Consider the following 14781-nt stretch of genomic DNA (forward strand, 5'->3'; position numbering starts at 1 on the left):
TGCGCTATTTGTTTGCGATTATTGTTCAATCAATAAGTATTTATTATGCACTGGATTAGCGAATATTTGCTGGGATCGTAAGCTGCCTGCTATGTGTTAATCCTAGATCTTGTGACAATTATTAGCGTTTTTGGTCCCCGCCAAGGTCCTGGCGAGTCAACTGGGGACTTCACACGTCTTAAAGGAAAAGTCCTGCAACACGAATTTCTGCAACTTGCAAAAAAAAAGGCAAATAATCTGGAAATCAAGATTTCCGAGACGTTTTTGGGCAAATGAGTAAAATTTCACCACATTTAATTAATTTCGTGTTTTCAAACAACAACGCTCCAGTTCGCTGTCCATAAGATGAAATTTGTATTCTCTTCGTTGTAATGGGTTTCGCGGTCCTTGTGCCCCGACGAAGCTTCCTTGCAACTAATCAGAGTAAAGTCCAAATGAAAGACCGCAAGTCGTAGAAGAACCAGGCCATTCAGCCCATCGAGTCTGGTCCGTCTTTCCGTCATGGTTCATTCTCCTGTCTTCTCCCCATACTTCTGTCACCTTTACTAATCACGGACCTACCAACCTTGACTTTGCGTGCACAACCATCTGTGGCAATGAAACCCACCGTCTGGCTAAAAAAAATCTTCCTCGTCTCTGTTCTAAAGAGAAGAATGAATTCCCATAAAGTGAACATCGATTAGAACCTGTTCAAGGAAACCACTTCCCTACTGGACAAAAATGCTATTACGTTAAATAATAAATGTCAATAATTTAGTACATCCGTCTCGTGTTATTATTCCATGTTAGTGCTGTGAGCCAATATTTTCTTGAAACCTTTCACCGTCTTGAGGCAAAATCCACCTGCGTTCTCAGCAATTTGAACGCCACGAAGTACAGTATTGCTCGGTACTTCCGTAAAAACAGCCAGCAGCAGGGCTAGTTTAACCCAGCATCAATTTCTTTCGCTGCTCTCTATATCAAGACAAAACCATACGAAATAATAAAAATGTAAGTGACATACACTGGAATGGCCTAGCTATAGTTCCCTTAAACATAAAACTCTTGTTTTTCATGTGACGCACAACCTGTTTCGCACTAAAACATAATAAGGATTTTCAACGTCTTTTTTTTTGCACTATTCGCAAGATTTCCACAAGAGCTAAATAGCGAGGGGGAGCTTGTAAAATTCAGTGGTCTCTGTCATAAAACTCGATCCAGGAAAGTTTCGCAGTGAGTTAGCTGAATGGAGGTCAGGTAGCCTCAATCAAATCACTAGGCAGCTTTGTAATTGTACTAATAAAGCCCGTGAACGATATTACAGAAGCAGCGCGGTAGAAAAAAAACACAATGATTACAGTGAAATAAAATGCAAGAATGTCTAAGCCAGGCGGAATGATGCAAGGCGCGCGCCTACATCGCATGGCCCTCGTTACAATATTATTTTCTATAATTATAACCAATAAAATTTCATTGTTCATGAAGTAATCCCGGGAATGAGAGTGGTTATGAGCCTATAATGAGGTCAAATTGCCTCGACTAGCCAAGACACGTGTAAGGACTTAAGAGGAATTAAGCGGCTGGTACAGAGCGCCGACTGTTACCTGAACATTACTTTCATAATTCAAGTATAAAATTAGCCTATTTAAGGGAAATCTTTTTGAATCCGTTTATTCTACTCGGGTGACAAAGTAGCTTTGTCTGCGTTGGTTAAGCCTGTGTAAAAATGCGAATATAACAAAATTGCTCTTTTGTGATTCCGGTTTCTAAAGAGCAAAAAAGAACAATAGTGCACTGCGTTGGAGGGGGCTGCTGTCTGTTTTGGGTTTTTTCCGCCTTGGTTTTCTTAGTAATTCTAAATAAGCTGTCACACAACAGGAAATGAATTCAAAACTTCTTGGAAAATGTCTGAAGAAAAGTTTTGTATCATTTCAATGACTTAAATATTATTGAAATACTGTGTGTGCAACTTGTATTTGTGATGAGATGCATATATTTAAGCAACTTTTCCAGTGTATATGACCCTCCATGGAATGTCATGAACGTGGACTTGCCTTTGCTGTAAACCTTTGACTGATATTTGAAGGAGAAATGGATGAACCAGCATTGCGATTCTTTTCTCCTTTGTCAACATACAAACGTTTGTACATCGAGTTTACATACAGTTGATTAAAAAGCTTCAATTATTTTAATTCATGAATTCCCACCAAAACAACAAATTCCGCTTTCTCGAGAAATCAATGTCGCCATTTCATTCTACAAGTTATGGCTGTAAGTCCATCGCCGACATAAGTATTCGTATTGGGACACTTCTTGTTTATCTTAAACCAAGTCTAATCTGTTGTATTTTCAAACGCCACTCTAAATTACTGCTTCAAAAAGAACTTGCGCCAAAGCTTTGTTTAAGATGACATTCAGCCGGAAAAACAGTATGTATCTTCAATATATGATATTGTGTACTTTAAATCATTGCTTTTCAAACGATTGTATTTATTTGCCTAAAAGTGCAATTTAATTAAACTTTCCAAATATTGACCAAAATTATGTGGTTAGTCATCCTGGAGCTGAACAGGTAGACTGATGTTATTAATTTGTATCAAACTTTTTTAAAAATCTTAATGTTATTTTGCGATATTTACCGTAAAATACACTTGCAATTTGTTAAGTTTTTGTTACTAGGCAACTGTTCTTGAATAACAAAAATTGAAAAGAACCGCTCAGTCTGCTGTCCTCTAAACTTCAAAAAAAAGTCTTCAATAATAGTGAAAAAGGACAATGATCAAAGAGACAACAAAATGCCACTGGGGTGACTTTTCACAAGCAATTATTCTTCAGTTATCCATTCAAAAAAGGGTCTCTGATATTCCTATTTTGTTTTATTTATTATGTTCGCTTCTAGCGATTTGCATGAAAAATTTGTGTTTGGGTAATAAAATTTCAGATTTGCACAAAAACAACCAGCACGGCAGAAAATGGGCGTTTAGGCGTGTTTGATGTATAATTAAGATCGAAAATATGAAGTCAGGCGTTATGGGATCTGTCCCAAAGTGTCAACGTTGGGCGGTTCGTCCATTGAAACATTTCAAAGGAGTCAGGAAACAAACAAAGTGGAAAGCGCGTGACACAGGGAATGGTTGTAAATGTGTTCATTTCAGACAGCTCATTTTTGGAAAGAATTGAACCCCTTTTCTCTTCACCACTAGCCAACCCCCAACCACCGTATTTATAAACCTTAATTGTTTGAAATAATAGGGACGACTAAAGATATGAATCTATAATTCTTTTCTTTTCACAGGCACATATTGTAGTTGAAAATGTGATTGTACCCCGATTTTAAACACTTCTTTCTTGCTTGATACTACGATTTTAAAGTAAAAGCATCGTTTTGCTACTCATTGCAGTCAAGTATAAAAGCACTCCAAACGACAATTGTCTATCGATTATCCACATCAATTTCACCAAATTGCAATAAAAGATGCATTAGTCCATCTATTTATTTTGAAGCCAATCCAGATTAGTTCAGATCATTCTTATCAACATCCAATCGTTTGTCTTTCTATACGTAGCACCTGAGATAATTATTAGTATGTTCAATAGAAAGTAAACATAGATGCCCTATTGCATTTGTGAATCACAGTTTGAAAAGTATCTGAATGGAACCTTGCAGATTTTATGTGGTTCCTCGGACCTATTCGCCTTATTCACCACATTCATTGAAACTCCCTCCCCAAACGTTCTGCCCTTTATTTCCTTTGTGATAGACAAAACAAAAACAGCTGACTTGTTTCATAGATGCTCTCTTATTCACAGTCTTCTTTATATTGGTTGATAGGAGGTGAGAAATGTTACTCTAAATTCACTCTGCCTCACTTACAAGAGTAAATCAGCTGCAGACTGATGATAGGTTTGCAGCTGTAGTGCAATCGATGGCAAAGTGACCATGAAGCATGCTTTTAAAATTGGTTTCAGTTAAAAAGACAATGGGGATGAGGTCACATCCTTCTTGGGCACCTGGTAGATTCTATGTGTAAACTAAAAGTGAGAACTCAGATTAGTTTGAAGCACCCTAAGCAAATGCATTTCATCCTTGACATTGAGGGTAGTTGCATTTTCTACATTTTGACATTTCAAACTTTGAAACAAACTGGTTACATTGCATTTTTTCACTTTATGCAGGTTTATTGGCTTTCCAGTAATACAAAAAAAAGTATAGCTGTGGCATTTTTACCAATATTGCCTAGCTTATAATAAAAATTCAATATTGCAATTGTTAGGGAAGGAAAAAACTAGAATAAACAGATGTTATAAGTAGAGTTTTTAAAGCTTCCAATTCTTCTGCTGGGAATGTTTTGTCATGTTGATTGTTAGTAAAATAATAATAGAGCTGTCCATTTTAATGAAAAAAATCTGACATGCAATTTCAGGGTGATGCAAAGGAGAACAATGAGAATATAATAGCTTCCTCTGCTTTAATATAGTCTGCAATAAATTGATGATAGTTCCAAAACAGGGGAGAGTAATACAGACAGACAGATGATCCAGTTAATCAACAGTTATTCAATTAGACAAATGGCAAATTCAATTTAAAACTGATAATTGTGAAATATTGCAGATAGAGAATAAAAAATGGACTATATTTTCAACTTCCTGACATTGCACTGTAGCCTCTCATCAAAATATTAGCTGCAGAAATGGAAATCAATTTCTTTCACCATTCATTCTTAAAAATATGGACAAAGTCAACAGTTAATGCTGAGTTGTCTTGAGTATGATATTATTTGGATACATCAGAGTGATTTACTAGACTCTGTTGAAGATTTGTTAGGAACCAACCACTTTGGTATGAAACAAAAGAAAAAAAATAAATAAATGCAGGAGTGTGACTTACATTTCCTTTTGCCTGTTTCACAATTAAGTGAATTCATGGTTGATTCTTTACCTCAGCTGTACTAATCCCTTTCTTTGATTTCCTTAGCAGCCAAAAATTCACTCATCGCTGTTTTGAACTTATTCAACTACACAGTTTCCATTATTCTTTTGAGTAGAATGTTTCATGAATTTGCCACACCTAGGGGTGAAGACATTTCTTCTCCTCTCAAGCTAACTACTGTATTTATTTTCCAATGGTGACCATGGTGCTAAGTATCCAAGCCACAGCTAAAAGCATACTCTATTAGGGCCAATAATAATTTTTTATGTGTTTCAATGAGACTACATTTTATTCTTCTAAACTCAAGAGAATATAATCCCGGTCTACTTAATCTATCCACATGGGCCAAATTCACCAATCTTGAATTCAATTTGGTGAAGCTTTGTCACAAGGACAATATGTTGTTCCTTAGGTAGGGAAACCAGATCTGCAGAACATATAATACTTCAGGCATGCTCACCACAACACAATATAGAGTTAAAGTCTCAACCAGGCTAGACCAGCAAAGGATGACATCTCTCCCTAACGGACTTTAGTGAACTTCCAAAGCAATACATATAGCAGAATTTTACTTCTGGATTTTAAAAACTGAAATAAAATTCCTTACGGGACTTGTACTCAATTTTGATGGAGTATTTCAAAAACTTGGAATTACTTGTTTAATTTCTGTGTTCATGTGACCCATTACACCAATTTATAGATTTAATTAAAATTAAATACTCTAGTCCAGGGGTTCTGAACCTTTTTAATTCCATGGACACCTACCATTAACCAATGTGTTCATGGACCCCAGGTTGGAACCACCTCCCCACCCCGGTTCTAGCCCCAGTCTTCAGCTCCATTGAACTTGGAAAATTAGGATACTAATGAGCAAGTCCCAAGAGACATCCTCAATGGAATAACTTCTGTCCTGTGTCTTTCCTTTCAATAACATTATTTTGTTTTAAGGAAGAAAACAATACTCTGGAATATTGTTAAGGAGCTTGTAATGTCATATAATTGAAAACAATAAAAGCTAATTAGTGGGACCAAATATCTGCCACCATTACATCTGCACAGTAACTTCAGAGTAAATGTGCTATGAGTCTACATTTCAGCCTTTCCAGGTCCTGCTTCTGCATTGATGCTATTATTTGGAGTTGTTGGAGGTGAAGCCATTACTTGAAGACCAGCAGAATAAAAAAGCCATGACTCAGATACTAAAAGGAGATATAGATTACAGTAGCATTCTCTTCTAAAGGGTTCCAATCCACTCCACATCCCCACAGGCTTTACAATATCTATCACAGACGGGTTCATTAGATATATCCCTTGCAGAGCTAGCTCATGTCAGAAATATTTAAATCAAATTGGTCCTTGCCTGAAATATTAAGTTTGGTTTTCTTGCCAGAGATGCTGCCTGACATATTGAAAGTTTCCAGCATGTTTTGCTTTATTTCCTTTTTTCCATCATCTGTAATTTTTTGTTGCCTGGCCATATAAACATTGGAAAGGCCAACGGCTAAACTTTCTGGCCACGTTTATTGGGATAAATCGCATATGCATTTTGATCTCCAGCATGATATTCAGGTTTGCCTTAATGTAAAAGATGACCCAGTAATAACTGAATTGCTACTATGTTATTTAATGTTTTAAATCAGTGAATACTCATGCAAACTACAATGGTAACTGGTATAATTCTTAGCCTATGTTAGTTGGAGAACCACATTTACTTTTTGCATATTTGGGAATATGAGGAGTAAATACTGGCAGAATTGCCTCTATTACAACTTGCTATTTAAAATATTACTATTGCCTATCTCTTTGTGAGCTTCAGTCTTTAAACACTGTCGGCAAAGCAGTATGAACTGCAGCAGCTTCATTGCATCCTATAATGTGCATACAATTGATAATGCTTTGAAAACGCAACTACATTTGCTACTAATGTGGGTATAAGCCTATATCTTGAACTAAGAAGGCGTACAGGATAATTTGACATTTTCAGGCTAAGAAGGATAATTTGTCATGTGAGGGTAACAGAAAAATAAAATTAAAAAATGTTTTAAAATGTCAAAGTGGATTTTGCTCCACTTGGAAGTTATTTTATCATGTTTGACTAATTAAAATATATTAAGAATGGGCAATCAACTGCGGGAAAACAGCTCTATTAAATGTGTTCCATATTCACTCGAACCTTTTGACATCTGTTTTGAAAACAAAATTTCTGGTATGAATAAAGGGATTGTTTTCTTATATATGACAGAGGTTTCTGCTCCCATTGTTTCAATCTGCTGTGATTGACAACAGTTGAATTGGTGTGTCCACGATTAGAAATGCTGTGTGTTGGGAGTTTTGTCCAGGGTAGAATCACAGAGGGTACATCAGATATTGTGAAATGAAAGCGCATCATGAAAGTTTCACATTGCTGCAAGCAGTGGCCTGCTGTTTAATTGTAAACATCTTAAAGAATAGACAATCTCCAGATGTTTAGTGTGGAGAGGGACTACTACCATGTAGTGTAGGTGGATGGTTGATCTGCATCGCTAAACTACACTCCCAAATTGTTTCTGAAGGTCTCAGTGTCACCTGCAGTGGGATAATTTAACTGGAATTCTGTTTTACATTCCATTCTCAAAATTTGTCGAGAACATTATAAATCAGCGATTTTATAAATTGCTTACATCATTGAATTGTAAATTGGATTGCAGAATAGACTCAGGGAGGAAGGCTATTCATTCTACTTTACTTTACTTACAGAAAATAAACAACTCATTAATCATTTTGGTCATTCATGATTTTCAATATAATATATTTAAGTCCGATAAATAAGTGAATTAATTTACGCATAGGAAATTCTTGATCCCACAAAGTTGAAAATCATAATAAAGCAAAAACAGAGAAGAAAGTTTGCAATAATTATTGTAGTTTAGTGTGGGAAAGTTAGATGCCATCCAATTTGAATATAAGAAAAACAAATATTTATTTAATGGGGAGAAAACTCAAGCTCCAGATCAGAAAAGATTTTTCCAACACAAATTATTGAAAGGTTGTGCAGATCTACAAAATGTGCAGCCATAAGTATTTGTTCTAGCTGATCAATGTTCTTGTTTGCATTTTCACAAAAACCTCCTTCTGGCCTTAGCTATCAACATGTCCTTTGATTTCTCTTTTTTCATATTTATTTAGCCACTTCATGTTTATTTAACTATTCCATAATATATCCATGTTATTACCAATTAAAATGCAATTTCATAATACTGCAAGATTGTTAGCACCTCAGCTTAAAGTACAGACAATTTAGACTGCATACTGCCACCAAATGGAATTAAAGCAGAGTGATGGTGGCACATCAGCTATTATTAGACCAGTAATCCTGAAGCTTAAATAAACAATTAAGAAATATAATTTGAAATCCTGCTATGCCATCTGGGGAATTCAAATTAACTATCCAGAATTTTAAAAAAAGATTGTTATAGCAACATTTTTGGTTCACCTACATCCTTCATGAATAGAAATGAACCATTCTTGTTGGCTAGTCTAGTTTTTTTTGTCTCTTGTCAATAAAGCAATGTTCATGAAATGAACTAACCACTCAATCTGAGCTGATTTTGGTAGTGATGTGTACATCTAGTGAAATAATGAAAGGACAAAGCATCTGAAATGGCCTAATCATCCAGCACCGTCGTAAGCAAATAGAAATTAGGTGATATACTAAAAAAGCCACACTTCCCTAAAAAAATTGGATTTTGGAATTTTCCAGATGGTGCAGCAGTTGTGTACATACGTCTACTGATGCCTCTGGACACATCTTCAGGGATGTTCCTGGAATCATCGGGTGTTTCGGGTCTTTCAACATCATACACCCTCCTCCAGGTGACCCAGCAGGGGCAGATCAGACCCCAGCTTGTGTCCAGATGGCTAGCTACTTACAACTCCATGGCTCCCCTCTTTTGAGCCACAGCCATCTTGAGGCCCTCTCTGCTGCATCGGTGGTACTGCGGATGGCCCTCTTCTTCCTCTGTCCCTCGATGCCCAAATTGCTGAAGGCTCTGGCTAAGGAACAGGCTGCAAATCCCCTACAACCAACCTCCACTGGGAGACACCTCACTCTTCATCCAGCCTGCTTCCCTCTGATGGTGTCCATTTGGGGAGTTGGAAAGGATCCTAGCCCAGCTCAACCTCATGTGACCACTCCTACCAGCCTCCTGTGACGCAGCCTTTCCTCTGCTTCCTGAACAGTTGTAAGTCTGCTACAATGTTTGACAATACATTAATCTAAAGTCCCACATGATTATTTGAGAATCCAGATGTGAATAATTGCATTTTAGTATACAGTATTACCAATGATTTTAAAATTCATTTACAGGGTAAGAATACCAAATAATGTGCCTATTATCACCAAAATAAAAAAGTTTGAATATAATGTGAAGACATTTATTTGAAGTCTGTGTTGTGTGTACTTAATTTCCTTGCTTAATGCACAAAGCATTATTTATTTAAAATGGCATTTAATACAGGCGAAATACCTCAACCTTTGATGTAATGGAAATGCCAGATAAACCAATATGGAGAAAATGACTGACATTGGTTAGCTCAACTAATCAATTTCAATTGGTTGAAGAAAGTAGGAGCAACTCACTTGGCTATCTCAGAATCCAGTCTGTTTGCTCTGTTAAAGAAAAATATATAAAAACTTCCCCAGGACATGTTGTGTTTGACAAGTTTAATGACTAATGAGGGTAATGTGGAATCCACAGACCATTCAATATGTAGAAAAGAAGGGATGGGTGGGTAATGTGGTCCTTCCTCTTTTTTCATTTGGTCTTTCTGTGTACCTAACAAAAATACCAACCTTGTTTGCTGGCATTTTCAGAGTTCCTTCTCCAGTTTGAGTGGGCAAGACCAAGGATTGATTCCCTTGAGATAGTAAATATGTTACACTTTTTCAAGAAAGATTTGAAAATGATTTTGAGTTTATGTCCACTGTCCCTTGGTAACCTTTTGTTGAGATAAATTTCCACTTTCCTGGAGTAGAATGCTCCAGTTGCTTGAGGAGTTTAATGTTGAGCACGTAAACAACCTTTGGAGCAAAATGAATACAATTGGGTCCTCAATGGCAAGTACGAGGTTAAAATTGTCTACCAGTAAATTTGGAGTATTCTATGAGGATAAGGTTGGTGGTATATCTCCAGTCTTTTAAGGTGCCTGTTAGTCCACACATCTAATATTTACATAACTGTGATTACCTGTCCGTTCGAACATGAGCTTCATTTCCGATCTGAAGCCTTGACCTTTGGATATCCTTTTTCTCAAAAGGCTAGAGAGAGTAGCGAATTTTATCATCAATGTTTGCCTGAGAGGTGTCTCCCAAGATATTGGGAGCGGTCCAGGGTCTTGTCACACGACTACAACTGCGAAGAGATGTTTCGCAGCGGGAATATATTATTAAAAATCCTTTAGTGTTCTACGTTTAGTGCAAAGTACATCCCTTCCCATACTTTAGTGAGCAAAGTCTACGATGACTTACAAGTATATCGATGATGTGGAGAACGTAACCGACATTTATGAAGAGATTTGTGATAAAATATGGGCGGGCACAATGATCCAGTGATTTATAATTGCGATTATTGTGCTGATATTTTATATACATCACAGCGAGATTAATAAACATTTTAACATTCGCAGACTGAACTCTCAGCATCTCCACAGCAGAGTCGGCGGGACACGTCACTTCCTCCCTCCGGGAGTCCGTCTACAACTCTGCTCTCGCGATCTCTGGTTGCTCCATTGCGCTGTGCGCGGTGACTCTCTGGAATTGGCGGCCTCCGGCATGATGGCGGATTTCGATGCGATCTATGAGGAAGAAGAGGAGGATGAGGAGCGGGCTCTGGAGGAGCAGCTGCTGAAGTACGCGCCCGACCCAGTGGTGGTTCGGGGCTCGGGACACGTCACCGTGTAAGACCAAACAGAAAACCGCGTTGAGATGGTGGGCAGGCGGCACTGAGGTGGTGACTTACGGAGCCGGGCCCGGACTAAGCCGCCGAGCCACCTGGGGCTTTGAGTTAAATGTCTGGAGTTCAAGCGAGGTAGATCTGGGCTTGTGGTGACAGTCAGTTCGGCGCCACCAGATGACTGGAATATCCTCAGCTCTAGGTTTTTTTTTACCGGGGGGTGGGGAAGTAGATGGGATTGTTAACAACAACACACACAAAATGCTGGTAGAACACAGCAGGCTAGGCAGCATCTATAGGGAGAAGCGACGCTGCGTTGCTTCAACAGTGTGAGATAATGAATGACGTGACTGCTGTTGTCAATTCGCAGCAGAGTGGCTTCTCTCAATTGGGTTTAGCATCGTTACTCGGTGGGGAGTAACCAGGAAATTGATAACGTAGCTAACATAGAATATTATGGTGTAAATCAGTACGATGTAGACTAAAACATTGACTTTGGTTGGATGTTGATTTCGATTTACTTCAGTGAACTGAATTAGTAAATATTATATCAATACGCATAAAAATACTTAGGTTATCGTAGACTAAAATGTGAGAAGAAATTTGTTAATATGTATTGTATATTTATATTGTTTAGTCAAATACGAATATGAGACAAGATTGCTTAATGTCATTTCCCGTATACAAGCATAAAGGAGAATGAAATAATTGTACTCCAGATCCGATGCAGTACCAAAATAAACAGAATAAAATAAAGATTGCAGTAATAAAAAATAAATACAAATACATAAGGTAGCTTATATACATTGATTGTATGTCCATAAAGTGACACTAGGCACAGGAGTGTCTGTATGTAAAGTGACTGACAAGAAATAATAAAGTCGTGGTGGTGGGTTAGTGGGTGAAGGTGTTGATCAGCCTTACTGTTTGTAGAAAGTAATTGTTTTTGAGTTGGGTGGTCCTGGCACGGATACTACGTAGCCTCCTCTCTGATGAGAGTGGGACAACCAGTCTATGAGAAAGGTGGGTGGGATCATTTGTGATGTTACTGGCCTTTTTTGACACCTATCTTTGTATATGTCCTTGATGGCAGAGGCAGTTAGTTGGTGTCAGTGATGCTTTGGGCAGTTTTGACTACCTGTTGTAGAGCCTTCCTGTCTTCCAGTTTCCAATCCATGCTGCGATACTCTATACTGTAGAAGGATGTGAGTATGGATGTGCATAGCCCAGCTCTCTTCAGCCTCCTCAGGAAGTAGAGATGTTGGTGAGCTTTCTGGACCCATGAGAGATTGTATTAAATTGTATTTAAAACAATTATAGATTGTATAATTGAGATTGTATTAAAACACCTAGGAGTTTGAAATTGCTTGCGGTTTTGACTGCTGTGCTGCCGAAGTAAAGTAGGCTATGAGTTGTGAAAGTTTTTCTGAAGTCGATAATCATTTCCTTAGTCTTGTTGATATTGAGGAAGAGATTATTTACCTGGTACCAGCCCTTGAACTCTTCCACCTCCTCTCTGCAGGCCATCTCATCATTGTTGGTGATGAGCCCAATCAGTGTCATGTCACTGATGAACTCGACAAATGTGATTACTTAGGTGTTTGGCCATTCGGCCATGTGTGAGCAGAGTTTACAGCAATGAGCTCAGCACACAGCCCTATGTTGAGGATTTGTTTATCCTGACTATCTGAGGTCTTTTGGTTTGGAAATCCAACACCTTGTTGCACAGTGGTTTATTTAAATCAAGGAGTAGAAGTTTGATCACCAAGATCTGTGGGACAATATGTTGAAAGCCAAACTGAAATCCAGAAGTAGTTTTCTGACAGTAGCGACATGGATGTGATTTGAGCTTTGTATCAAATATTTAGTCAGCAGCTTGTTGGGATTCGTCCACAGGGAGTATCTTAATAGGTGAAGTACTGGATTATGTTAGGCAGGCATGGAAGATTTACTTCACAAAGGAGGTGGTTATTTCATGAAGTATGGAATTGTTGTTGAGGAAAACAAATAAAAAAAACAGCAGAAAGAGTTAAAAATTTTAAGTTGCACCATTAATAAAGTCGTACAACCTGGAAATGGAACCTTCGTCCCAAGTCAAACTGTGTCATGAATGCAAAGTGAGATTACAATCTTTTATAGTGTTAGGGTAACACTGTTAGGGTAACATGGTATAGCACTGCAAATTTGCAACTGTAGATGTAGGTACTGATGATTTTACAACTGGTAATCTATGATAGGATTTGTAAATAGTCAAATTCTGTTATAATTGAGCTATTTTTTAATTTCCTTTGGTTCCTATTCAGACTGAATCCTTCGTCCACTTTGATAAATGAGTGGATTGTCAAAGGGTGATTTCCTGGAGTTAAATTAATAGATATCAGATACAGTCAATTGCAGTATAATGGGCAGTAGTATTTGAAAAACTTAAACTCTTTCATAATACTGATTTCAGCAATTTCTAAGTATTGATTTAATAAGGTCTTGTCATATCCGAGTTTCCAAGAGTATGATTCACAAAAGGCTAGAGTCTTAACAAGGTGTTCCTATTTATTGCTGAGGTAATAAGATACAAGAGCTGGAAGGTTAGGCTGCAGTTAATTATGACTTTGGTGAGACTACATGTGGAGAGTTATGTTCAGTATGGGTCTCCTCCTTTAAGGATAAATGTTCATACTGTGGAAGCAATTAAGAGAAAGGAAGCTTTTATGATGAAAGGTTGGATGGGGTAAGTGTGCATGTTTAAGTTCAGAGGAATGAATGAAGATTGGAGGGGAGAAGGCTTAGTTAGCAGACCCGTTGCTTCTCAGTGCCAGAGACTGAGGTTCCCTCCTGACCTTGGGTACTCTGTGAATTTGCATGTGAACATGTGGGTTTCCTCTGCATACTTCAGTTTCCTCCCAAATCTCAAGGAGATGCAGAATGTAGTTTAATTGACCATTGTAAATTGCCTAGTGTGTTATTGAGTCATAGAATCAGAGTGAAGGTGATGAAAATTGATGAGAATAAAAACAAATGAGATTAATTTAGGATTAATGTAAATGGGCGGTTGGTGGTCAATCCGGGCGTTGTGGACTGAATGGCCTGTTTTTGGGCTGTAACTATAACTTTTGGATGTTTCCTTTTTATCTAGACCTAGAGCTTAATTATTTTAAAATATTTACCCATTTGAGAAGGGATGATATGATTTTGTTTTGAGGATTGCAAGTCCCTGGAAGCTCTTTTGCAAAGACTGGTAATAACAGAACCTTTGAACATTTTTAATGCAGTGATAGATATGCAGGTGGTAAACTAGAAAAGTTACGATGGGTAAATGGGAATGTGGAGTTGAGATTGCATTCAGATTGTGTTTTCTCATTAAATGGTGTGGTGGGTTTGAGAGGCCTGGTGACTTACATCTGTTCCTAATTTCTATGTTTATATGTATTCAGTAACAGAACAACTAAAATCAGAAAGGAAAGTGTTCAGAAACATATTATCTATGCCAGTTGTTGACATAAGCTGTTTATACAAGTGTAAATGGGATTTGATTACATCAGTAAAATAATCATCATAGGATCAGGAGTTAACATTCAGCCCTTCAAGTACCTGTCTCTGATCATTTCGACTGAACCTAAAGAATTGTTTAATGATTGTATCTGTGCATAACAAAATTTGTCTGTTTTATTTTTCCAATTTCCTGCCTCAGTCACTATTTTTTTTGTGTTGGGGGGGTGCTGGTGAAGGGAGAGTGTTCCAAATGTCCATATTTCCTCATGAAGAGCTCTCTCACCTTTAGTCTCTAATTTTCAGTATCCTGGACACTCACCTGGATAAGTACATATATAAAATACAGAAGGAACTCAGCAAGTTAGACAGCATCTTTAGTTACATTTAATATCTGAACTAGCTCATGCCCTGAAATGCTATACTCATCGTAAGTGTGGTTGGCCTATGTAACCTGGT

The 14781-nt window shown here is 37.7% G+C and overlaps 1 protein-coding gene across 2 annotated transcripts in view; it reads left to right on the forward strand.

Moving 5' to 3' along the window:
- The first annotated feature begins 10595 nt into the window (after positions 1 to 10595).
- LOC140737890 (cysteine-rich hydrophobic domain-containing protein 2) overlaps positions 10596 to 14781 on the forward strand; it is a 57856-nt gene continuing 53670 nt past the window's right edge. The window contains exon 1 of one of the 2 annotated variants that reach the window (XM_073064654.1): positions 10596 to 10795. In XM_073064654.1, coding sequence (XP_072920755.1) covers positions 10719 to 10795 — 77 coding nt within the window. In that variant the 5' untranslated portion in view covers positions 10596 to 10718. Of the gene's footprint in view, positions 10844 to 14781 lie in introns of both variants that reach the window. The other variant, XM_073064653.1, reaches the window with a different exon arrangement.

Source organism: Hemitrygon akajei, chromosome 13, assembly GCF_048418815.1.
Source record: "Hemitrygon akajei chromosome 13, sHemAka1.3, whole genome shotgun sequence".
Taxonomy (NCBI): Eukaryota; Metazoa; Chordata; class Chondrichthyes; order Myliobatiformes; family Dasyatidae; genus Hemitrygon; species Hemitrygon akajei.